Below are 27,200 nucleotides of genomic sequence, written 5' to 3'. Positions count from 1 at the left end.
TAAGGTTTTTTCTATGACACTTCAACCGCCAGGGTACTGAAGCGTTTTTTTGACAGGTAATACCTATAAGAACAAATTGTAACTATTTCCTGCGTAGGATCTGGTAGCCATTTTTAATTACAAACAATTTAGTATCAAAAAACGGCCTTTTTCCTTTTTTGTCAAATCAATGGAAAACAGTGAAACTTATGGTTTTTTTAGTACAAACATCTTCGAGAGCATGGAAAAGCTTTAAAATGGCGTATTACAAAGTTTGATATACTCATTTATTGTTAATATAATTGCTAAAAAGAGTCGAAATTGCAAAAAAAAAATATTTCGGAATAACTATTGTTAACGTTAGTGTACATCTTTTAAATTGTTGTCAAATGAGGGTTCTTTTGTGCTTAATATGTGACAAAAATTCCCATGCGATTTATTCAATTGTTTAAATTTTATTCAAATTGTTTATCCCAGAGAGGTTTTTTTGCAATAACATAAGTCAGAAAAAAATAATGTCAGAACCATTCTACAGGTGTCAAATACAAAGCATAAGCTAGATTTTTAAATTGGTTTAAAAAAGGGAATAAAAAAATATATTTTTTCTACGAGCGTGCAAAAATGTCTACTTTCGCGCACGCATTTTAGTTTAGAAAGTTTCACTTTTCCGCACGCGTGTTAATTTAGATATGTTAATATGGCCTTAAAGTAATTATAATACATGCAATAAACTAATATTTAGATATTATTTACTAATTTGTTTCAAATATATCTTATTGTGTTCCTGTTTTAATGAAATTAACGCGACAATTCGATGAAATAAAATTATTTTGACATAATATTCGAAAGTCAAATCGGTAGGCAATAACGGTCGTTTTGAATCATCGTCATGGAAACCAAGATCGTCGTCATGCTAACTAATTATATTGAAAATTTGGTTTTGACAACCTTGTCAAAGAATTAATTTGTGTATGTATTTTCATATTAATTAAGTTAATTGATTAAGATTTGGTAATTTTTTAAAGAAAAAATATTTTTCCACCTACCTCTACCGAAAGTATACTTTTCCGGACCTGATTGTAGGGAGCAAAGTTGTACTTTTCCTCCCTAGGGAGGAAAATATTTTTCCTCCCTAGGGAGGAAAAGTACAAATGACGTCATGGTATTTCATTCATGAAATATAACTTATTGACGCCCTGTATAATATCTATTTTCTATTACGAAGTATCTATACATTTTAACGTTTATTTATAAAACATCCTGTATTTTGCAGAATGGTAAAAAACAGTAAATTGTTATTTTGATTTAACAATGTTTACATTAATAATTTGACTTATATTTGACAGTTGACAGTTATATTGTACCTACTTGTTGTTTTAGTTCTAATAAATTTTGTTGGTTAGTTACATAAATAAATTAAGTAAAAATGAAAAAATTACTTGTTATTTGAGGAAGGTGGAAAACCCATATGTATAACATGGGAGTAAAGTGCCTTTTCCTCCCTTGAATGATTACTGCCCTCCGCTACGCGTCGGGCAGTAAACTTCATTCTCGGGAGGAAAAGTTACACTTTCCTCCCTTGTTATACAAATAGCTATTTCCTAACTGTTGCAGAAAGTCTCTTTTCCGCACTCGACTGCTTGCCGAACTCCCACTTCGCGTCGTTCGGCAAACTGCAGTCGCGTGCGGAAAAGTATGACTTTCTGCACTTGTTAGGAAAATAACTATTTTCTACGAACGTGCAAAAATGTCTACTTTCGCGCACGCGTTTTAGTTTAGAAAGTTTTACTTTTCCGCACGCGTGTAGATATTTTAATATGGCCTTAAAATAATTATAATACATGCAATAAACTAATATTTAGATATTATTTACTATTTTATTTCAAATGTATCCTATTGTGTTCCTGTTTTAATGAAATAACGCGACAATTCGATGAAATAAAATTATTTTGACATAATATTCGAAAGTCAAATCGGTAGACAATAACAGTCGTTTTGAATCATCGTCGTTTTCGGGTATAATATCACAAGAGAGTGAGAATAAATTGAAAATAATGCGACAGTTTTTCGAAAATTTGTTGTCTGGCAATAGACACGAGAGCCCGCAGGGCTCGAGTGGCTATTGCCCAATGACAACAAATTTAAGTAAAAATGAAGCATTATTTTCTTATTTATTCTGACTGTCGTGTGATATTCGTAATATTAATTTTTAATACGTATATTATGGATATTTTCTTAAATGTGACAGTTGTCAAAACTAGGAAACTTTTTTTTTTTTTTGGAGGTGGGAATCTTCTTAAGACCGTCTGGGAAGGTGTCCCAGGTGTGTCGGATTCAGTCCGTCCTATCTCTATCTTGCCGGGCTGCCTACCGACTAAACCCACCTCCTCTTTCTCCAGCCGGCGGGTCCGGAACTGCTCTTAGCGAGCATATCTGACAAAAAAAAAACTAGGAAACTGGTTGCCATTAAACAGAAACAATCTACTTAAAAAAATTCTATCGGTAATTTTCTACAGTAGATAATTCTCAGTATAATTTTAATCTGATTGGACAGAATTAAACACGTGATCAAATATCTTACTATACGATTGGAAGTTAAAACCATTAAAAAATAATCATATTAATTAAATTAATTGATTAAGATTTGGTCATTTTTTAAAGGCTCGTAGAAAAAATATTGTTCCTAACTCTTGCACTTGTTAGGAAAATAACTATTCCGAGTTGTGAATTTTTATTTATTGAACACTTTGAGTAGTGTAGGAAACAGAGGTTGAACGTCGCAAAATACCCACAAGTCTGGTTTTTTTTCTGGTATATCAAGAGGTGCTTATTATGAGGCTAACTTTTTCTTAAAAAATTTCGCCTCGGGACCCCCCTTTTCATCCCTTTAAATGGGGTAATTTGTGTTTTTTTGCGAAACGTAGCCCTTCCTGTACGTTTTGCAAAAAATTTACTTAATAGTAAAATGAAGGGGACTATATATTTCCTATTATTTATTTCCCGAATATGTCTATCATCCACCCTTTAGCGGGGGTGGCGCACCAAAGTTGACAAGATTTTAAAAAAGATGTTTTAAAAAAACATTCTTTTTCCCTAACTGTAATGTAAATTAAGAAGAAACTCTGCGGCAATTAGTCACAAATAAGTGGCTGACTTTTTGGTATATGTTCCATTTAAGGGTAATTGCCTATTTTTTAATTACAGGGTGTTACATTTTAAAAAACCCCTTTTTATACCATCTGAACCGCTTATGCTAGAGAAAAAAAACTTTCAACAATTATCCATGTACTGGTGTTATTTACAAATTTGTTTAATGCACCCCCATTTTTCCCCGGAACCACGCCAAAAACAGGAGAATTAATAAAGAAAGTGATTTTCTTGGAATCATTCACACACCATGCTTTTTATTAAAATGCTTTATATATCATTTTGTGCACGTTTTTATTACTCATGCATAGAGACCAAAAGCGATTTCTTGATGCAACCCCTGTAGCCAAGAAAAAAAAAATAAAATGGGGGGTTGAAAAAAAATTTTTTTTGCTTTTTAACCCATATGGGCATATACTCCATCAATAGGGTTTTTCATAAATATATCTCGTTATTGCAACATCCCTGCGGAAACTACCCCTATCCTTGAAAATAAACTGCAGAAACCACCCCTATCCCTTGGCGAGCATGTTTTTACGATTTTCTCATCATCTACGCACGTTTTTGAAACAAAACTTATACTTAATTAAAGACCACTATTTTTTCTACAAATAAGGTCCTATGCATTTTTTTCGTATAAGCAACGGTTACGGCACAGTGGCTCCGGAAACCTCAGAAATGCTTTGGTGGGCTCCAGTTTTTATTTTTTTTTCGTCACCTATTCATTTTATTGATAACGTACTTATGGTAAATAAAGGGACACACTGTCTACTACACATTATGACGTATGCATATTTTACTTTCTTTGCGCCCTAAAGCCACAGTGGTGGCCCAAAATCAATTTTTGATTATTTTCTTTATTGATTCTCCTTTTTTTGGGGTGGTTCCGGGGAAAATATGGGGGTGCATTATACACATTTGTAAATAATACTTGTACATGAGTAATCGCTGAAAGTTTTGTTACTTTAGCATAAGCGGTTCAGATGGTATAAAAAGGGGTTTTTTTAAAATGTAACACCCCGTAATTAAAAAATGGGCAATTGCCCTTAAATGAAAACTATACCAAAAAATCAGTCACTTATTTGTGATTAATTTCAGCAGGGTTTCTTCTTGATTTCCATTACAGTTAGGGAAAAATATATATTTTTTAAACATCTTTTTTTAAAAACTTGTCAACTTTGGGGCACCAGCCCCGCTAAACGGTGGGTGATAGACATATTTTGTCGGAAAATAAATAGTGGGAAATATAGTCCTCTTCATTTTACTATTAAGCAAATTTTTTGCAAAACGTACAGGAAGGGCTACGTTTCGCAAAAACCACAAATTACCCCCTTTAAAGGGATGGAAAAGGGGGTTCCGTGGAGAAATTTTTTAATAAAAAGTTAGTCTCATAATAAGCACCCCTTGATATACCAGAAAAAAAAATAACACCGGACTTGTGTTCATTTTGCGAAGTCCAACCTAAGTTTCCTACACTAGAGATGGATGCACTTTGGAAAATGCATTTTCGGCCTACATAACTGCAATTTTCATTTGTCCCTCATGCAGTGCCGGTTTAACCAAACTTCGGGCCCTGGGCGCTGGAGATTTAGGGGCCCCCTTCATTGCTATTCATTGTCAGTTTTTTAATAAGAAAACAGATGCGTTAACTATGCAAATGAAATAACAAATAGAGCAAAGAAATCAAACAAGTAACAAGTTATACTACATGTGCGTTAGCCCTAATACTGGGACAAAGAGAACTTACAAGAGACACAAAAATAAAAATATATAACACAATAGTGATACCGACTGTGCTCTATGCAAGTGAAAACTGAAAAATTCTGTAAAAATATAAGAGCAGGATACATGCAACGGAGATGAGACATTTAAAAAGGATAGTTGTAAAGACAAAATGGGATAGATTAAGCAACGAGACTATTGGGAGAATGGACAACCAAGAACCAATAACGAATAAACTAACAAAGAGATAAATGAACTGGTATGGGCATTTGATGAGGATGCAGCCCAACCGAATTACAAGAAAAGTCTACGACGCAAAGAACATCGTAAAAAGAAAAAGAGGCAGAACAAGATAAAAATGGATATAACAAGTAGCAGATGCGGAAAAAATTAAAGAAAAATCACTCGTGGAATTTAAAATAATGGCAGAAAACAGGAAAGAATGGAAAATATGGGTGAATGGAAATTAAAATCTTTTTCTTCTTTGTGTGTCATGCTTGGTTTCAAGCGTTGGCTATCGTCGGATTAACAAGCTGATGAAATGTTTCTCGGTCGGCAACTATATAAAACAATTCCTCGACCGTTCGGCCTGTCCATTGTCTAATGTTATGCAGCCAGGACAATTGTTTTCTTCCAACCCAGCGTTTTCGTTCGATTTTGCCCTGAATGATCAACCAGCGTAAGCGATATTATATGACCGAAGTAATTAACCTTTCTCATTTTTATGACGTTGATCAATTCTCGCTCTTTGTGCATGGTCTCCAGCACACGTTCGTTGGATATGTGTGCTGTCCATGGGATTCTGAGTATGCGACGGTAACACCACAACTCAAACGCTTCTAATTGGTTGAGATTCTTCACTTTTGTTGTCCAAGTTTCACATCCATAGAACAAAACGGACCAGAAGTAGCACTTCAATTTCAATACTCTTAGACGTGTGGTCAATGAAAGACTTCTACTGCACAATACAAATCAATGGAAATTAAAATACCGATCCCAAATCCGACACCCTGATAGGGTAAAAGGAAGGGGAGAAAGAAAGAAATCAGTAAGGGTATCCACGTGTTAAAAATAAAATAAAATAAAATATTACTTCTTACCTCTCAATTTGTTTAGCAATTAATTTAGTCACTTTCGCATTAAGACTTAACGCCCTATTATATCAATCCTAATAATAATTCTTGTAAACTATACAAGAAAAACTATACTGTAAACACAGACTATACATTAACTATTTAAAATATCGACCGAGAAAAACACCTGACTCGTCTGCACCTTATCATGATCTCTATAATAGTGTGTATTAGTGTGTGTTCTTCCGTGTCTGACAAAAATCCATTTAAAAAAATTGAACAAAATATTCTACAATTTCACTATTAGGTCGTTTTGAAACAGTAGTATGTATTGTTTCGGTGTTGGCATTTTAGTGTAATGTATTATTTATCTATATATTATATTATAAATGATATTTATTGTATTATGTAGGTATAACATCTATCTGCCGCCGCTCGCTGTTATAACACAGTTTCTTTGTTTAGCTAATTGTCCATTTACCGTTGGCTGGGTGTGGCCACTGTATAATGCCAAATTGCAGTTTTTGCAATCTCTTTACTTTTGAATATTTAAAATGGTTTGTACCTATTGTTTGGGTATTGGCATTTTCGAGTATAATCTATTCTTTATCTATAAATTAAATTAAATATATATATTTTTGTCTTTCGTTTAATAACAAATTATAATCCTATTTTAAAATAACTTATTTTAAAGCCCAAAAGTGAGATAAATTACTATTTAAGCCCCACAATTCAAAATGAAATTATTAGTTTACTTGGAAGGTACTGCAGTTAGGGAAACAATTGTCTCAGAAACTGAAAAACTCCGTTTAAGCGATTATTTTGGATACAATTCGAGATATGGCCGAATCTGACAACTTCCTGTAGTTTTTGGAAAAAGGCCCCGCCATATCCATTGACACGGGCCCCCATGGGGCTAGGCTACGCCACTGTGTATAGACGTGAAGAGATGTAACAAGAGAGCATAGACGCTTGCAGTGTATTAGCGTATCTGTGTATGATATTATTTTCGGAAAATATGTAGATTATTTAGCGATTTTATTTTTTTATAACTAAAAGGTACGGGCCCCTCCGGGGCCCGGGCCCCTGGGCGCCCGCCCCAAGCGCCCAGTGGATAAACCGGCACTGCCCTCATGCCAAGTATTCAACAATTTTCCTGAAGCTCCTCCGAATCGAATGCAAAAGGTGTAGATAGAGGTTAAAGGTTTAGGCGATTTTAGTGATTTATTTGTTTTCCTATTACGTATATTAGAGTAGAGTTTATTTTGACCCCACAAATACGAAATATCAGGATTAAATCTAATACCAATGCACTTGAAAATCGAAAAGTAACTGGCCTCTATTTTTAACTGAAATATATGGAGGAAGTCTGTTGACCAAATAAGGAGTACCATTTCGTATATCTACATTAAGGAGTACCCTCAATCGTACCACAGTATCATTAAACTCAGCTGATACTCCGTACATAATAAAATAAATAATAAAATAATAAAATGAAATAACAAATGTTGATAATGCCCCACTACCCTTCAGTTCATTGTAATAAAAATAATTGTCCTAACAAATTTGAGTTCTTTTGTACCATTGGTAATGAATAACATTCATATTTCAGCAGATACCTCTTTTACTATTAATCACCACAAGAATTATACAGTATGTCCCTGTAAGTTGTATCCATATGAAAAAATTTTTTATTATTAATTTTATGGAAAAAAGGTATTCTTCATAAAAAGCTCTGCATGGTCCAAAACAAAGAATTAAATATCAATTTTTTTGAATATTTTACGAGGTATGTCAAAAAGTTTGAATTTCACTCAAGAGAAGTAGCTTTAAAAAAACCATGAAATCGTTTATAAAAGGTATATTTGTTCAAATTCCTATACAGATATACATCATAAAACAAACAGAACTAGTTTTCAATCGGTTGACTGATCATCATCAGTGTTTCTTAAATCAAACATGCTAACCACCAAAATAAAAATATTAGGGTAAAAACCCTTAAAATTAATCCGTCATAGGAACATATAAAATTGATGTGACTTTACACATGGATGTATAAAATATCCAATGTTTCACGCTCGAGGTACCATTGAGCTAAATTTGACTTGTTCACATCATGGCTGTGTAGAAGCAAGTAGTAGAAGCAAGCATTGAAAATTGCTATTATGAAAAGTTGTTTGGAATTGAAAACTATATTCTGATATGCAATTACATCCTTCTAATTGATTTTTTTTTGAAAAATTATGGATAACTAACATTATTTTCAGTTATTTCAATTCTGATAACTCTTTTATTATTATTTTACGAAAAAATGTGATTCTTAATAAAAGTTCTGGATGGCCTAAAAACTAAAATACAACTATCTTATATCAAATTTTATCAATTTTATACGTGGTATGTCAAAAAAGATAAAGTTAGATCAAAAGTAAAGTACCTTTATAGTTCAGAATATTTCAATTAAAAGAATGTAATTACATACGGAAACATAGTTTTTAATTCTAAATAACTTTTAATAATGACAATTTTCGATACTGTGAAAAATAAACGTATTTTACTCTTGAGCCAAATTCATATTTTTTGACATACCTCGTATAAAATTGATAAAATTTGACATAAGATGGTTGTATTTTAGGTTTTAGACCAGGCAGAACTTTTTATTAAGAATCACTTTTTTTCGTAAAATTAATAATAAAAGAGTTGTCTGAATTGAAATAACTGAAATACATAATGTTGGTTACCCAAAATTTTTAATTTTTTTTTTCAATTAGAAGGATGTAATTTCATACTAGAATATAGTTTTTAATTCCAAACAACTTTTCATAATAGCAATTTTCAATATTGTGAAAAATAAAGTTAGTTTACTCTTGAGTGAAATTCAAACTATTTGACATACCTCGTATAATATTCAAAAAATTTGATATTTTATGGTGAAATTTTAGGTTTTGGACCAAGCAGAGCTTTATATGAAGAATAACTTTTTTTCGTAAAATTAATAATAAAAAAGTTTTCCATATGGATACAACTTTACAGGGACATACTGTATATGTATGTATAGGTACTAAGATATTTACATAACAATTGAAATAGAAGTCATTAATAACCGCCTAAAGAAAGAGAAATTCAGAGACTTACGGGAATAGGAAGCGTTCTGCTGTTGCACTGTGCCATTCCCAGAGGAGGAGTTCGGCCATCCCATCCTGCATATGCAGACAGAAACAGCGACAATAAGCACCAAAAGGACTAAAAGAGTGCTAACAACTACTACGACGAACCATGTCACTTCTAATCCCAAAATCGTGCCCGAGTCACTATCTGTAACAAATAAGAAATATTTATTAGATTAGAGTATTTATGAAAAATACTGTAAAATCTACTATGAATTCAAAATAAAGGATAGACAATCTTCCAATTCTTCTTAACCTGTTCTTATTATAAAAACAAATTTAGTTTGGCAATAAATGACAAAATACACTCAGATGCAAAAAAGGCCACGGAGAAAATTTTGGTCAAATTCAAAGTATTTCAGTTTTTTATTTTTAGCCCTATTTCGATTTTAGCACACTCTGTAAAGATTTATAAATTTTAATTCGGTATAGTGAGTTTTTTAATAAAATTTTATATTTGACTTTTATTTATTTATTTAGCGTATGGCTACATCACAGGTTCATATAATATATACATATATATAAATTACAAACAACAGTAAATACAAAAATATTCTACAAACAAACATCTAGATCAGCGGTTCTCAATCTTTTTGAGTCATGTACCATATAAAGTTTCTTTTATTATATTTCTATATTTTTAGATTGTATAATCAAGACTTACTATGTACTACTATTTTAAGTTTTTGCGTGTTTTGTGTACCACCGCAAATAATGATATGTACCACCAGTGGTACATGTACCACAGATTGAGAACCGCTAATCTAGATTATAAATATATTCGATTGACTCTTTTGTAGCAACCAGGAAATCCGAAGGGTTGCCGTTATAGGATCTAATCGGGCATTCCTCTACCATGTGTTTTACTGTTTGCCTTTCGGCGCCGCAGTCGCAATTTGGTGATTGTATTTTTTCCCATCTGAAAAGTGAGTCGGAACATCTGCCACAGTTCGTCCTTATTCTATTGAGTGTGGTCCCAATTCGTCTCGGTTGGTTGAAGCCCTAAGGTTTGCTTGTAATACATGGCATGTTCCAGTTAGCTGGTGCAGCGTTATTCTCCCATTGTTCTCTCCACCGTTCAGTTACATTAAAGTTTTGATCTACTAGCCTTTTTGCTGTTTTTAGAGGCGGGTGTCTTGAACGGAGCCTATTTATGTCTCTGGCGGAAGTTCCGACATGGGAGCGGAGCTCAGGATCAGTATTGATTTTTGTAAATTCTCTGACAAGGGCATGTTCCCGGCGGATGGGTGGTGGAGCTATATGACTCAAAGCTGGTAACCAGTAAGTGGGCGTGGCCTTGATTGTGCCCGATATAGTTCGCATGGCTTGGTTGAGTTGGACATCAACACGGTGAGTATGTGGACTGTTTATCCATACTGGTGCACAGTGTTCCGCTACGGGGTACACCAGTCCTAATGCTGTCGATCTAAGTGTGGGTGCTGAGGAGCCCCATGTAGTGCCGCAGAGCTTTTGCAGGATGCTGTTACGAGTTCGGAGTTTTGCAGCAGTCCTAGTAAGATGCTCTTTAAAGTTTAGCGTTCTGTCAAGTGTAACACCCAAGTATTTTGGGTGTTTATTATAGTTAAGGAGTCTGTCCTCAAAATGGATTTGAGGTTGATAGTTGGCCATCTTGTTGTTCAAATGGAAGCAGGACTGTCTTAGTTGGATTGGGTTGCAATTTCCATTTGCGGAAATAATTCCCTAGGGCATTTAAATCGTTTGTTAGACTGCGTTCAGTGACCTCGAATTCTTTATGACTTGCGGCAAGCGTCCAGTCGTCTGCGTATCCAAACTTTTTTGATGTGGTTTCTGGCATGTCTGCTATGTAGAAACTGAAAAGCATGGGAGCCAGCACGGATCCTTGTGGAAATCCATTATTCAGTTTTCCTTTGGGTACTAGTCTTGTCTCCCAGTATAACTTTAAAACATCTGTTGGATAGCATGGCGTTAATAACCTCAGTGGTCTTTCTGCATGGGATTATTCGCATTAATTTATATATTGCCCCTTGTCGCCACAAAGTGTCGTAAGCAGCAGATAGATCGATGAAGACAGCGTTTGTTTTTAATTGCTTTTGAAAGTTTGATTCCACATAATTGGTCAGTGCGAGTACCTGGTCTGTGCAGCTGCGGTTTGGCCGAAATCCTGCCTGTTCCACTGGTAAGTGTTAGAATATGGTTTTGCTGATTCTATTATACAACAGTCTTTCGAACAATTTGTACACCATAGTTAAGAGTGCGATGGGGCGGTAGTTTTTCGGTGAATTATTACTTTTCCCTGGTTTTAAAATGGCGACGATTTTTGCATTTTTGAGTTGGTGGGGGACGTTTCCCGTTTGAAGGATGTCAGAAAAGAATTTTGCGAGCCATTGCCTAGTGAATCTGCCGCTATGTTTGAGGAACTCAACGTGAATGGCGTCGAAACCCGGCGCTTTTCCTGTTTTCATTTCATTTAGGGCTTGCGATATTTCTTCATGCGTAAATGGGTTGGAATATTCTGTTGAGTGTGCAAGACTAGATTTTATGGTTTTGAGGTCTTTTTTTACTTTAATTATATGTAAACGATTTTGAGGTGCCCTAGAGGTTGACACTATGTGCGTAGCTATTTGGTCTGGAGTTACTAGGTTGGTTTGGCGAGCGGGTGGGTTGCTACTTCCGAGTTTCCGTAGTAGGGACCAGGCTTGTCGACTTGACTTCTGAAAGTCTAGGTTTTCTACTGTCTGGGTCCATTTTTCACGCCTGGCAGCATCAATGCTTGGAGTAGTTCGTCTGCAATCTCCTGCTTTCCATCTTCGCAATATTCTTCATACAGTTTTTCGCTCTGTTCTGTCCAACCAGGGATATATTCTTTGCGGTATCCTCTAGGGATTGTCGCTTTTGCTGAGGTGATTATTGCTCCTGTTAGTCTCCCGTAGTTCTGGCTCTTTGGTGGAATCCATCCTAGGCATTTGTCAAGGTTACTGGTGAAAGCAGACCAGTTAGCTTTCTTGAAGTTCCATTATATTTGACTTATTATACGGGGTTAATCGAAAGGTGGTTTTTTATCCTAACTTTTAAACATCCTGTGGAATAATTCCGTTAGCGGATTTTCGTAAAACCTTGTTTTTCGGTTGCAACCATGTCTTGTAAGTATGTATTATGTTTTTTGTTTCATGTGAAAATATGTGGTTCAAAGTGGTTAAAGAATTTAAATATCTAGGAACAACAATCACAAATGACAACAAAATAGAGCGAGAAGTTGAAACGCGAATAATGGCAGGAAACTGCCATTATAAAAAAATCTTTATTTGCAATGCAACATCTAATGAAGTCGAAACTTCTCTCATGAATTGCAAAAATCCAGATATATAAGACCATAATACGACCAGCACTCGCATATGGAAGCGAAAGATGGACGCTAACAAAAAGAGAAGTTAATAAATTTCTGGTGTGGGAACGTCAAATCCTTCGAATGATATATAGCCCTTTCAAAGACCGTGACAAACGAATGGAAGCGCAGATACAATAACGAGCTAGAGTCCATATTCGGAAAAGAAAATCTAGTCAGATATATAAAGGCCAATAGACTCAGATGGTCAGGGCGTGTGATACGCAGTAACGACAATCGCCTTATAAACAATGTGATCTGGGAAAGGCCAAATGGAAGAATGTCTCTAGGACGGCCTAGAAAAAGGTAGAAAGATACAGTCAAAGAAGATCTGAAGAAAATGGGAGTAAGACAATGGGAATTAGTGGCACAGGACCGACAAACATGGAAGGCAATAGTAAACGCGCAAAGACTCACGAAGAGTTGTAACGCCATTGATGATGATGATGAACAAACTTTGTTTAATTTTTTAATATTTTGTATTCCGATAACGACCTCCGAAGTGGAGGTCGAAACGTCAATAAAATCTTTTCTCAACTTAAATTGTGGCTTATTTCCCAATTAGAATAGTAAATTGTATATTTTTAATTTAAATTGACTTACTTTGGCAAAGGTTAGTGGACGTCTCGTCTGAACCATCAGCACAGTGGTTGATACCGTCACATACAAGTTCAGTTGCTATGCAAAACTCTCTTAAGTTACAGCGGAATTCCGTGCATGCGTGCTCTGAAAAAAAAAATTAAGTTTAGGCAACAAGGCAACATATAAAGAAATATAGAATGTATTACCCTTGGTATGGAGTTAGATAGCAGGAATACACTCAAATACTCAAATAATATTGTTTATTCAGTTAACAATTACCATATAAGTGTATTCAGTTGACAGATGATTAGGTATACAGGGTGTCCAGAAACTCTATCGACAAACGAAGACAGGAGATTCCTTAAATAATTTTAAGACAATTTAAACAAACTCACCTAGTCCGAAAATGCTCTAAGGGAGCTAGAGCTCTTTGAAGATGGCGTCTTGTAATTAGTTTTTCTTAAATACCTAAAGAACGCTTATAGTTAGAAAGACGAAAATTTGTACACATATTTACCTTCAAGAGATAAATCGATTACATCTATTGTGAATTTCTAGTACCAGTCTTGGGCGTCCGTTTTGGGTGGGACAACGGTTATTTTATAGCATAACTTTTTTGTCGTTAACTTTGAAGCATTCTTGATACTGGATTATTAAATAGTGAGGTATTCTATTATTAAAATGTACTCTTGCTTTAAATTGATAGGACACACCCTTCTAGAAAAATCGATTTAAAAATTTTTCGTTTCCTGAGTTTGGAAAAAAATTGAAAATTTTTTCAATGGTGTATTTTACCGACTTAAAGCAAGAGTAAACATTTAGTACTAGATTACCTCATAATTTAATAATTTAGTGTCAAAAATTCTTAAAAATTAAAGATAAAAAAGTTATGCAATACAATAACCGTTGACCTACCCAAAAGGAACGCATATGGCCAGTACTAGAAATTCTCAATTATAGATTCATCTCTGAAATATAAATAAACGGACCAATTTTTGTTTGTCTAATTAGTTTTTTTTTTAATTTTTTTTTGATATTCAAAAAACGAAAACTTTTCAAATTGATTTTTCTAGAAAACGGTGTATCTGCTTAAAAGATAAAAACAAAAAAGTTATGCGATAATATAAGTGTTGCAATAAATATGTGTACCAATTTTCGGTTTTCTAAATAAAAGCGTTCTGGAGATATTTAAGAAAAACTAATTACTTGACCCCATCCTCAAATAGCTCTAGCTCCTTTTTCCATTTTCGGACTAGATTAATATTGGGTTAAATTGTTTTAAAATTATCTGAGGAATCTCCTGTTTTCGTTTGTCGGTAGAGTTTCCGGACACCCTGCATTATTTTGTTCTAAACCGTACTAAACCCCAAACTCAACTAACTCCCCTATCTATTCAAGTTCCCTTATTTATCAACACATCGTTATGTACAGTTCCCGGAACGAACCTCCTTAACTTTACGCACACAGTATTTCTCTCACCAGCCATGGTTCATTCCGGGAGCTGCAAATATGTCTGTCTATGTTTTTTCATTACTGTGACAAGTTTACCGTTATATCATAAACAACCTTGCTGATGTCTGCAAAACTACAAACTACAGACAGTTTTGGAAACAATTCAGTTTTAGCAGCCATAGCTGGCTGTTGCCTACAACCATCATAGGCAAAGTACAATTTCTTGTTGAGAGGCATGTGACACAACCTCAATAAACAATTTGGCGGTTGCACACCTTGTCAACAAATTATTGTTCTTAATATCTTTTGACAACGATTTCCGGAGTGGAAATCGAAACTTTAATTATTTTAGGTAAAAATATGTAACTGTCGATACAACCAAACTGTGGCTAATCCCATATAAACATAGGCGAAGATAAAAGCAATTAGTCCCATTAAAATGTGCCACTTTTTATTTCATAAACGGCTTTTCAAAGACTTACTTTGACAAGGACGAATAGTGAAAGATAATCGCAATTTCATTTTGATAAAGGATAGAGCTAAACAGCCTTCCAATATGAAATGAAACGAAGCGCCCTAAAAACCGTAATAAACGAGAAGCAAAACAATTCCTGTAACTCGCTCCAGGAGCATTACAAACGACAAACAATAATATTTACAAAATGAAATGAGAAGGTTTCGTCTCTTTGAAGTGGAAGCAATCTGAGGGCTCTTTCGCCTTTAACATTTTCGAAGTAATTTTAATCTAAAATACAAAACACAGTTTATCTTGATTGCTTGTTTTGTTTCAAATTCTTGAAGAACCCTTTTTAAGTAATGGCATGTATTGAAAAAAAATACTTGACTTTCCTATCTACGATTTGTGATTTTGCGGTTTTTTCTAAGATTATAATTCTCAATGGCGGGCGGATGAAATACGAGAGAAAATAAAGAACACAAAAGACAAATGGAAGAGATACCTAAGCACAAAGCACCCGCAAGATTACGAGGCATATAAAGAAAAAAGAAAAGGGGTTAAAATAGCGCTGAAAGCAGAAAAGGAAAGGTCAAAGGAAAGGGAGAGGTTTGGACAAAAAATGACAAAAAATTATAAGGAAAACCAAGAACTCTTCTACAGCGCATTAAAGCAACTCAGACAAAAGAAAGAGCACACGATTCCGAATATAAAAGACAAGAATGAAAACGTACTAACAGAAGAAAAACAAATAATGTAAAGATGGAGAGAACATTTCAAAGATCTAACACATGCAGACATGGACGACATAGTGGAGATACAAGAAATTAATGAAGAACAACAAGTGGAATCCATAACAAGAGAGGAATTAGAGAAAGCAATAGAAAGAGTAAAATTAGGCAAATCACCAGGCAAGAATCATATCGCCCCGGAAATGATAAAATTCATGGGAATAGCGGGAATGGATAGCATGAAAGAACTAATGAATGATATCATAAGTAGAGCAGAAATACCAAAGGACTGGAAGAAAGGCATTATATTACCAATCCACAAAAAGGGAGACAAAAGAAACTGTAATAAGTACTGATGTATCACCATAGCAAGTATCCCTGGGAAGATATTCGCAAGAATAATAGAGACAAGAATAAAAGCCCAAATAGAAACAACTATGGAAGATACACAGTGTGGATTCAGGAAGGACAGAAGCACGCAAGACCTAATATTCACAATAAGACAAGTAAGTGAAAAGAAAAGGTAATCAATAAGAATAGAGAGATGCATATGTGCTTCATCGACCTGGAAAAGGCGTTTGACAGAATCCGAAGAAAGGACGTATGGAAGACACTAAAAGAAAGGGGAGTCGACAGGCACATAATAGAAGTAAAACAGTATATGTACAAAAATAATATAAATACAGTGAGAACCAATAACGAGAAATCCAGAGAATTTACTACAATTCAAGGCGTCAAAGAGGGATGCGTATTGAGTCCACTGCTATTCTCAGTGGTACTAGATGAATCAATAAAGAAAGCCAACAGAAGAATTAGAAAACTAACATTAGGATACTGGCAAATGAAACAGACTCAACTATCGAAGCTACTATTTTCAGACGACATGGCATTGATAGCAGAAAACAGAGACGACTTACAGAAAAATCTTGAAATCCTAGAAGAAGAACTATCAAACATAAATATAAAAATTAATACAGAGAAAACAAAAACAATGGTAATTTCAAATACGAGGAAGACACACGCAATATAATTAAACGGGAAACAACTAGAGCAAGTGCAATATTCTAAATACCTAGGAGTAATAATTAAATCAAATGGTAAACAAGACATAGAAATAAGCGAGAGAATGGGACGAACGAGAAGCTTATTTAATACTATGAAAACAACATTTTTGGGGAAAAAGGAGATACCGTAGAAAATAAAAACGGCAGTCGTTAGATCAGTAGTTACACCAACAATCCTGTATAGCAGCGAGCAGCGAGACATAGACATTGACGGGGAGACAAAAATCCAGAGTCAAAGCTATAGAAATGGGGTTTCTGAGGAAAATAGCAAACAGAAATAGGACAGACAAAATACGAAACGAAACAATCAGACAAAACCTAAAACTACGGTTTTACGAAATAACGAATTTATTCCTTTCATTTGCACCATACTGTATAAATATCTCATTATAACTATAGAAAAATTAACACAAACTGAAAAAAATAAATGAAGATATTAACGAGCTCATATCAGTGTACCGGGTGTCCCAATAAGAATGGCTCTCGGCCATATCTCAGGAACCGTTTATAGTAGAGCTTTGAAATAAAAAATTTTATAACAAAAGTTACCTCAGCAAAAGCCTGGAAATTATTTTCAAAATTGTGGGTCCACCGCTAGAGGGCGTAATTGAATATCAAAAATAAAAAAAATCTAAATTTTACAAAATTTTCCTAATAAAGGGGCACTGGAAATCCGATTATTGTATTCTTCATCAAATTCTGCGCATATTTGATTTAACAAGTTTAACTCTACCTTTGCAAATAAGAGGTGGGGGTGAGTGGGAACCTTGTTATGAAAAAATGGCTGTAAGTCCGGTTCTGCTAAATCAAATTTTGAAAACTGGATCTTGTTGAAGACAGATATTTTTCTTCAATGTAAGCGTGATAATTTTGAACCATCCTAATAAGTAATAAGCCAGCTGGGAGGCGTTATTTAATTGTTTTCAGAAATCTAGTTTTCTTTGGAAAATATTAAATACAAGTATGCATTTTTAATCATACTTTATAAAATTAGATTAAATTAGCAATAGAATAGCGAAAACCGCATGTCGATACCTTTTTTCTATCTCAAGATATCTCGAGAAACGTGTAAATTTTATACATAACTGTTACTATCACCGGTAAACTAAGTTAATGAAAAGTAGTGTGCTGTGGAAAAAACAAAATAACATTTTCCAGATGTCAACGTATAAAAATATAATTAATTAAAACAACAATATAAAGAGAAGCAATACTATTAAAATTAAATATAACACAGAACAAAAAGAACTACTTAGTGACGACCTAAATATTCAAATTGTTGCCCATCATACACTATTTTAGAATACATTATCCAGAGAATACTAAACGCCATTCAAAGTATATCGAGAGCAGAAATTGAGACTGCTGTTCAATCTACTCTTGAAAGAGTAAATGTTTGCAACGAAAATGATGGGCAAAAATTTGAACGTTTATGTCATCACTAAATAGTTGTTTTTATTTCTTTGTAATAGGGCTTTTCAACGCTTCTCATTTGTTTCGAGCCTCTGTCATATGCCGTATAATCCGTGTATAATATTAATATACGAGATATGAACGAGGCTCGAAACAAATGAGAAGCGTTGAAAAGACCTAATATACGTTGAGAGCTGGAAAATGTTTCTTTGTTGTTTCCATAGCACACTACTTTTAATGAATTATTTCGTTTACCGGTGACAGTAACAGTTATGTTTTTAAATTTACACGTTTTGTAAGATATCTCGAGATAGAAAAAAGGTATTAACATACGGTTTTCGCTATTCTGTTGCTAATTTTGTCTAATTTTGTAATATGGTATTAAAAATGCATGTTTGTATTTAATATTTTCCAAAGAACACTAGATTTCTGAAAAAAAATAAATAACGCCTTCTAGCTGGCATATTACTCAGTAAGTTGGTTCGAAATCATAACTTTTACATTGATGAAAAAGATCTATCTTCAACAAGACCAAGTTTGCAAAATTTGATTAAGCAGAACCGGACTCACAGCCAGTTTTTCATAACAAGGTTCCCACTCACCCCCACCTCTTATTTCCAAAGGTAGACCTAAACTTGTCAAATCAAGTATGCGTAGAATTTTATGAAGAATACGACGATCGGATTTTTAGTGCCCCTTCATTAGGAAAATTTTGTAAAATTTAGATTTTTTAATTTTTGATATTCAATTACGCCCTCTAGCGGTGATCCCACAATTATGAAAATAATTTTCAGGCTTTTCCTGAGGCAACTTTTGTTATAAAATTTTTTATTTCAAAGCTCTACTATAAACGGTTCCTGAGATATAGCCGAGAGCCATTCTTATTGGGACACCCGGTACAATGGCACAAATCTCAACAAGCTAATTGTTTTCTACTCTTAATTAATAAAAACTATCCTCCTAAAAACCGCACAGGTATCCAATTAGTGTACGAGTTAAAGGTGGAGGAAGTAACGAAAATAAATTAACTAGAAAATTTGTTAAGAAATGTAGCTGGCAATTTGTCTCAGGAAAGGAACATTTTCCCAACTGAATTCATAACACAATTATGATGCTTCTCGACTTGCGTGTTCGTTCAATTGCAAACTAGAAATTCTACTTTTATTGCCTCACGGAGGGTCTCAAAAAGTAAGGTCGTTAACGGAAGTCTCTATATTCTTGTTGGAGATTCTTTTTAAATAAATTGATTTGGTAAACTTTAATTTTTAATTTCCTATTGGAATCAAAAAGCACGAGTAGTGTTGGAAAATTCTAGAGAATGAAAAATCGGAGAATATTCTCGATATGGAGAATTTTCTGAGAATGAACCCCATGACGCACTTAAGAATATTGTTGAAGATGAAAAATAGGGTTTTAAAAATCATGATCTTCTATTTATACAAAATTATGAGGCGAAACAACAGTATTCTTTGTATAGTCCAGAAAGCCATTGCGCATCCGCTAGGAAAAATATTCTGATTCGGATTTTTTGCACAATCTTACTCAAAAAGGACTCCCTTTTAGCAAATTTTCATGTTGTCAGGACCAAAAGATGGTCAAAAATTTTTTAAACGTTTTTTTTTGTTTTTTCCTAAAATTTTTTTTTGCATGGAAAAAAGTTTTTTAATTTTTTTGGATCATTCCAAACAGAAAAGGTCTTTAGTGACTTTTCTCTAAAAATGATAGTTTTTGGCATATAAGCGATTAAAAATTGAAAAATTGCGAAATCGGCCATTTTTAACCCTCAAAAACTATGTGAAAAACTGAAAATTTGAATGTTGCCAAGGTAGGTAGATATTCTTTAAACATCGATTGATTAAATCCCAAAGAGTTTTTTGCAATACAATATTCAAATCTTTTTTGTTTTTTAATTGCTAATCAAGCGTGCGCGACACTATTTTCCACCGACAATATGGTGCAAATGAAAGGAATAAATTCGTTATTTCGTAAACCGGCGACTTTAAAGACCGCTTTACAGCTTGCAATAAAACTTGCTGCAATTTCTTGCATGCAAGACTTTCATGCAAGTCTATTGCATGGTCTTTTACAGCTTGTAACCCGGCTTGCATGCAATTTGAAAGTTTTACCCTTAACCTAACTTATAAACTTTTGTTTTTTTTTAATTACTTTATTGCTGTTTATTTAACTTTGGTAAATTTCGAAATGCCAAGACTATCAGATATAACCAAATATAAAAGAAAAAGGCGGTAGCAGCAACTTTAAGTATTATTATTGCTGCAGCAAGCCTTTTAGTAGTCACTAATTTAGAACGCCGAAATCGGAGATGGTGTAGTTGAACAAGAAGAGGGGTAATAATGTATCTCCAACAGAAGAATTTATCCAAGTAGATGATGAAAATGACTCTAATTTTCTAGGAATAATGTACATTTTAATAAACCCTTGGGAAAAATTGAACAATTACAAAGAAATCTATATTTCGAAGTACTATTTCTGCGAAACACAAATTAATTATTATCCTAGGGTACTTAGCTAGAGGAGAGAGAGCTTCCGTAGCTTAATATACAATTTACAATAATTATAGAATCTCAGAAAGTGCCATTTCATTATTCATTCATTTCCATCGTTGATATATTTCACAAACAGAAAACAGCTGATCGGCATGTATTCGTGAATCGGTGTCGTCAATGACATTTGATATTGTGGAAAAATCAAGTTCCCCTAGACTTGCATGAAAACTTGCAGAAAAAATGGCACCAAACCGATTATCGCGCAATTGCAACAAGTTGCATGCAATGATCAACTGACGACATACTGCGCATGCCTTTAGGCAACTTTCTTGCGTCTTGCAGGTAGAATTGCAAGCTGTAAAGCGCCCTTAAGGAAAAATACCGAAACAGGTCGATTTTTATTTTTAAGTTATGATATTGTGGCATATATGGTATACTAGTGACGTCATCCATCTGTACGTGATGACGTAATCGATGATTTTTTTAAATGAAAATAGGGGTCGTGTGCTAGCTCATTTGAAAGGTTCTTCAATTATGTATTCAGTACTATAAACATTTATATAATTATTTAAACAGGGTGTCCAAAAAATTTTTATTAAGTTAAATTATTTGACAAAAAAAGAAGTAGAAGGACACCCTGTATACTGAATAGAGAATTGAAGAACCTTTCAAATGAGCTACCACACGACCCCTATTCTCATTTAAAAAAATTATCGATTACGTCATCACGCCCAGACGGATAACGTCACTAGTATACCATATATGCCACAATATCATAACTTAAAAAATAAAAATCGACCTGTTTCGGGATTTTTCCTTAAAGTCGCCGGTTTACGAAATAGCGAATTTATTCCTTTCATTTGCACCATACTGTCGGTGGAAAATAGTGTCGCGCACGCTTGATTAGCAATTAAAAAACAAAGGAGTTTTGAATATTGTATTGCAAAAAACTCTTCAGGATTTCATCAATCGATGTTTAACGAATATCTACCTACCTTGGCAACATTCAAATTTTCAGTTTTTCACATAGTTTTTGAGGGTTAAAAATTGCCGATTTCGCAATTTTTCAAATTTTAATCGCTTATATGTCAAAAACTATCATTTTTAGAGAAAATTCACTAAAAACCTTTTCTGTTTGGAATGATCCAAAAAACCTAAAAAAACTTCTTTCCATGCAAAAAAAATAATTTTAGGAAAAAAACAAAAAAAAAAACGTTTAAAAAATTTTTGACCACCTTTTGGTCCTGGTCCTGGCAACATGTAAATTTGTTAAAAGGAGTCCTTTTTGAGTAAGATTGTGCAAAAAATCCGAATCAGAATATTTTTTCTGGCGGATGCGCAGTGGCTTTCTGGACTAGTATATAAAAAATACAAAAACAACAGAAAACACAAAATTTCTTGGATAAAAAAAGGAAATTTTCTTCTTAACAGCAAATAATCGATGTGGTATGATAAAAGATGAGACCTCAGATTCAGAATCTATTTCTATCATTAGCTCATCCTAGTCATCTACAATGTGCATTTCAATGTACTGATGAGTTGTGGGATTTTGTTTTTCACGAGTGGCCAGCTCAGTCATGGATTGGGCTACGTCTAACAATTTTAAATAATTGTGAGTAATAAAAGTTACCTTACGGGCCAGTTCAGCAGTGAGCCGGTTTCTTTTAGAGGAGTGGATAAAAAAACCGTAAGTACTGAAACTTATTTTTTTCAAGCAAGATTTTTTTTGATCCGACGCCCTGAAGGGCACTAAGGATTATGAGAAAGAAGAAGTAGATATTTTTTTGAATGAAACACCATTAAGCAAGATGTTTGAAAAGTAAGTTGTGCAAATTTGAGAGTTATATAAGAAAAAAATTGTATTAGTTTCACATTTTTAAATTATTTTTATACAAAATTCATGTATGTCTCAGTTTCCGCCCACACCGTACTTATGCCCATACATTTTATTTCTTTTTATTATAACTGTAATATAACTTAATTGTTCTTCTTTCATCTTCAATTTGTAAAATTTTATTTGATCAATTAGTTAAAGAATTATATTAAAATAACTCCACCATGCGCTTCGCCGAATGCTAGTGTACAGCAGTGCGCCAATGTGTGTGAGAAGGGTGACTTTAGCGTTATAAATAAAAAATTATAGAAGCTATAGATATAATGTTTTAAGGTTTTAACGTTTTTTGTGTAAAATTTTCTGAAATGTATAAAAGTTCTATCTTATTTGATTTTTTCCGAAGTCAAAATCTCTATTGACACAAGCTCGAGTAATGCAGTAATATATTCCTATCAAATTAAAAGAAACTGTGTAAATTATATATAAGAATACTTACTGGGATCTTTCACAGCTGTGATGACCAATTTAAATCCATTGGAGTCGGTTCCCCAAGCATCGGTCACGTACTTCAGCGTTACGTAGTTAGTACGTGTAAACATGGCCCCAAGGTTTTGTTTCGTATTCTTACAAGACAAGTCGAACTGAAATAAACAAAAATTGTCATAAAATAAAAATTACATTTTTATTCAGTTGCAATGCCAAGGCAAAACAATCTTATTTTTCACTTAAAATACGAAGAGCAGTTCAGCCCTCTGAATCGACGATTTTCGACTCTTGTTGGAGTCTCATCGGAGAGAGCGTAGGCCTGCTTCTCCATACCTCAAGTGATCAATACCAAGAGTTTATCCCCCACACCGCAACTGAAGTGAATGGAGTAGGTGACTAGCGTCATCTGTCAATTGAAAGATGAAATAGTTTACAATCCTAATAGCATTATTATTATTATTTAAAAATATTAAAATATTACTAAAAGATTTTTAAATTGAAAAGTTATTGGTCCATTTTCTTGGTAACACCTCCATAGCGTCTAAAATTTGCAAGCCAGATGGATGCTGAAGCGAAGAAGACAAGAGGGAAATCAAAAAACTTACAATTCACGACCCCGTCTGTTCAGCTGGTAAATTCCAACAGAAAATGGACCTAAGTTACTCAATGAAGTAACGATCAATATATGGTCATGTATAAAAATTGTCATGTTTGATATGTAAAAATTAAATAAAAGAAGAAGTTAATCGAGTTTGACACCAAGTAAGGTTGATTCAGAGTTGGACCACCATCTACAGATAGCTATTTCTGCATCTTATACTTCATCAGTGTAGCTATGCAGTCCCAAGTAAGGAGTTTTACACCAGCTAACACAATTAACATAACTATTCTCCAGACGCTAAGAAAAGACAAACAAATATTATTATTACATATTAATAAGGAATTGTCAAGATTGGGTCGAATAGAACAGAACAACTTAGAACGGGATACTACAACATTCACAAGAAATAATACGAGGAAAATATCAATATCATATATAAAAGGACTATCCGAGAAACTGAAAACAATACAACGTTTCGACGCCCAAATCGGATGTCGTTGTCAAAATACAAAAAATATTGTTACAAATCAATATTTTTTGTATTTTGACAACCACACCCGATTTGGACGTCGAAACGTAAATAAAATAATTTTTTTAGTAAAATTGTGGCTTATTTCCCATCAAAACTAGTTCATTGCAAAAATGACACAAGAAAATAGCTTCAGAACAACACTGTATAATATTTTATTATTAGTGCGGCAGATTCGTGCAAATATTATAAGAATTGCACATTTAATGATACAAGCATATAATTTGGTCCACATATACTGCACATATAAAGGTACAAATTTAGATATGAGGCCATCTCAGATTTTGCCTTTTACAAAAATAGCGGTCATTCAAAATGGGCGACTATACATATTATGTGACTAATAGCACGATATCTTTTGAATGAAAAGTCCGATCTCAACCAAATTTGCTAAATAGGTTCTTTTTATGATTTACAAGATCGATATCGTGAACTGGAAGAATCGGTTTACCAGAAGTTATGTTTTATCTGGTTTTTTATGTAAAACTATTTTATATTATGTAAATAATTTATTTTCAATTTTTTCACCCTGTATTTATTAATTTTTCAAAATGGTAATACCACCATTGAAAAGAGCGTGAGAATATGTTTTAGAAAATATTTTGAAATTTTTAGTTATGTTAATTACCATTTAATAAATGCATAACGTATCTTCACATGTACATACCTATGTGTGGTAGATTCGTGCAAATATTATAAGAATTATTGTGAATTTAATGATACAAGCATACAATTTGGTCCGCATATACTGCACATATAAAGGTACAAATTTAGATACGAGGCCATCTCAGATTTTGCCTTTTACAAAAATGGCGGGCATTCAAAATTGCGACTATACATATGTGTTTAATAGTACCATAACTCTTGAACGAAAAGTTCGATTTCAACCAAATTTGGTACATAGGTTCTTTTTTGCTTTACAAGATGGATGTGGTGAACTACAAGAATCGGTTTACCAGAAGTTGTGTTTTTACTGGTTGTTTATGTAAAAATATATATTTTTTTTTCAATTTTTTCCCTCTGTATATATTAATTTTTCAAAAAGGTAATACCACCATTGAAAAGAGCGTAAGAATAAGTTTTAGAAAATATTTTGAACTTTTTAGTTATGTTAATTACCATTTAATAAATGCATAACCTATGTGTGGTAGATTCGTGCAAATATTATAAGAATTATTGTGAATTTAATGGTAGAAGCATATAATTTGGACCGCATATACTACACACACAAAAGTTCATATTTAGATATGAGGCCATCTCAGATTTTGCCTTTTACAAAAATGGCGAGCATTCAAAATGGCGGCTGTACATATGTGACTAATAGCACGATAACTTTTGAACGAAAGATCCGATTTCAGCCAAATTTGGCACCAAGGTTCTTTTTTTAATGAATAAGATCCAGGTCTTGAACTGAAAGAATCGGTTTACCAGAAGTTGTGTTTTTACTGTTTTTTTATGTAAAAATATGTTGTTTTTTTTTTAATTCTTCCGCCCTGTATATATTAATTTTTTAAAAGGGTAATACTGCCATTGAAAAGAGTGTAAAAATATTTTGTAGGAAAGATTTTGAACTTTTTAGTTAAATTAATTACCATTTAATAAATGCATAACGTATCTTCACATGTAGCTATGTGCGGCAGATTCAATTTGAATGCCCGCCATTTTTCTAAAAGACAAAATCTCAGATGGCCTCATATCTAAATTTGAATCTTTGTATGTGTAATGTGTGTGGTCCAAATTATATGCTTTTACCATTAAGTGCACAATAATTCTTATATTATTTGCACGAATCTGCCGCACATAGGTTCATAGGTACATGTGAAGATACGTTATTCATTTACTAATTGGTAATTAAGGTAACTAAAGAGTTCAAAATATTTGCTAAAAAATATTTTTACGCTCTTTTCAACGCCGGTATTACTTTTTTGAAATTAATATATACAGGGTGAAAGAATTGGTAAAAAACAACATGTTTTTACATAAAAATTAGGAAAAACACAACTTCTGGTAAATCGATTCTTTCGGTTCAAGACCTTGGTCTTACACATCAAAAAAATAACCTATATACCAAATTTGGTTGAAATCAGACTTTTCGTTCAAAAGTTATAGTGCTATTAGTCACATATGTATAGTCGCCATTTTGAATGCCCGCCATTTTTGTAAAAGGTAAAATCTGAGATGGCCTTATATCTAAATTTGAACCTTGATGTGTGTAGTATATGTGGTCCAAATTATATGATTCTACCATTAAATTCACAATAATTCTTATAATATTTGCACGAATCTGCCACACATAGGTACATGTGAAGATACGTTATGCATTTATTAAATGGTAATTAAAATAACTGAAAAGTTCAAAATATTTTCTACAAAATATTTTTACGCTGTTTTCAATTGCGGTATTACCTTTTTGAAAAATTATTATATACAGAGGGAAAAAATTGAAAAAAAAACACATATTTTTACATAAACAACCACTAAAAACACAACTTCTGGTAAACCGATTCTTGTGGTTCACCACATCCATCTTGTAAAGCAAAAAAAGAACCTATGTACCAAATTTGGTTGAAATCGAACTTTTCGTTCAAGAGTTATGGTACTATTAAACACATATGTATAGTCGCCATTTTGAATGCCCGCCAATTTTGTAAAAGGCAAAATCTGAGATGGCCTCATATCTAAATTTGAACCTTTATATGTGTAGTATATGTGGTCCAAATTATATGCTTGTATCATTAAATGTGCAATTGTTTCACATATCGGCCGCACTATATCAACAAATTTAACTTCGCTTTATTTTACCATTACGACTTTTTAGTAGAACTTGTCAATGGTTTAAATAAAATAACATTATTAGTCCAGTCGGATTAGACGAAAAGAGACCCAATATTAAATGCAGAGCTGCCCAAATTTTATTCTTCTAATCTTTAGGGGGTCAATGGTAGTGTAAATTTAAAATCGCCTCTGGATTCCGCCGTCACGTTAGCCGCCATCTTGAATTTAAAGAAGAACGGTTTTTGCTCAATATCTCCTCCATCAATGTGATTTCCTACATTTAATTTTTTACAATTTTTTTCGTGCGGTCAATATTTTCCGAG

At 33.5% G+C, this 27,200-nt stretch overlaps 1 protein-coding gene across 1 annotated transcript in view; it reads right to left on the bottom strand.

Moving 5' to 3' along the window:
* Positions 1-27,200, bottom strand: part of LOC126883492 (uncharacterized) — a 50,594-nt gene that overhangs the window by 15,681 nt on the left and 7,713 nt on the right. Inside the window, 3 exon segments of the mRNA XM_050649086.1 lie at positions 9,054-9,233; positions 13,053-13,175; positions 22,983-23,127. Of these exon segments, the coding sequence (XP_050505043.1) occupies positions 9,054-9,233; positions 13,053-13,175; positions 22,983-23,127 (448 nt within the window).

This window comes from Diabrotica virgifera, chromosome 4 (genome assembly GCF_917563875.1).
Source record: "Diabrotica virgifera virgifera chromosome 4, PGI_DIABVI_V3a".
Classification (NCBI taxonomy): Eukaryota; Metazoa; Arthropoda; class Insecta; order Coleoptera; family Chrysomelidae; genus Diabrotica; species Diabrotica virgifera.
This window is presented reverse-complemented; position numbering and strand designations above follow the sequence as displayed.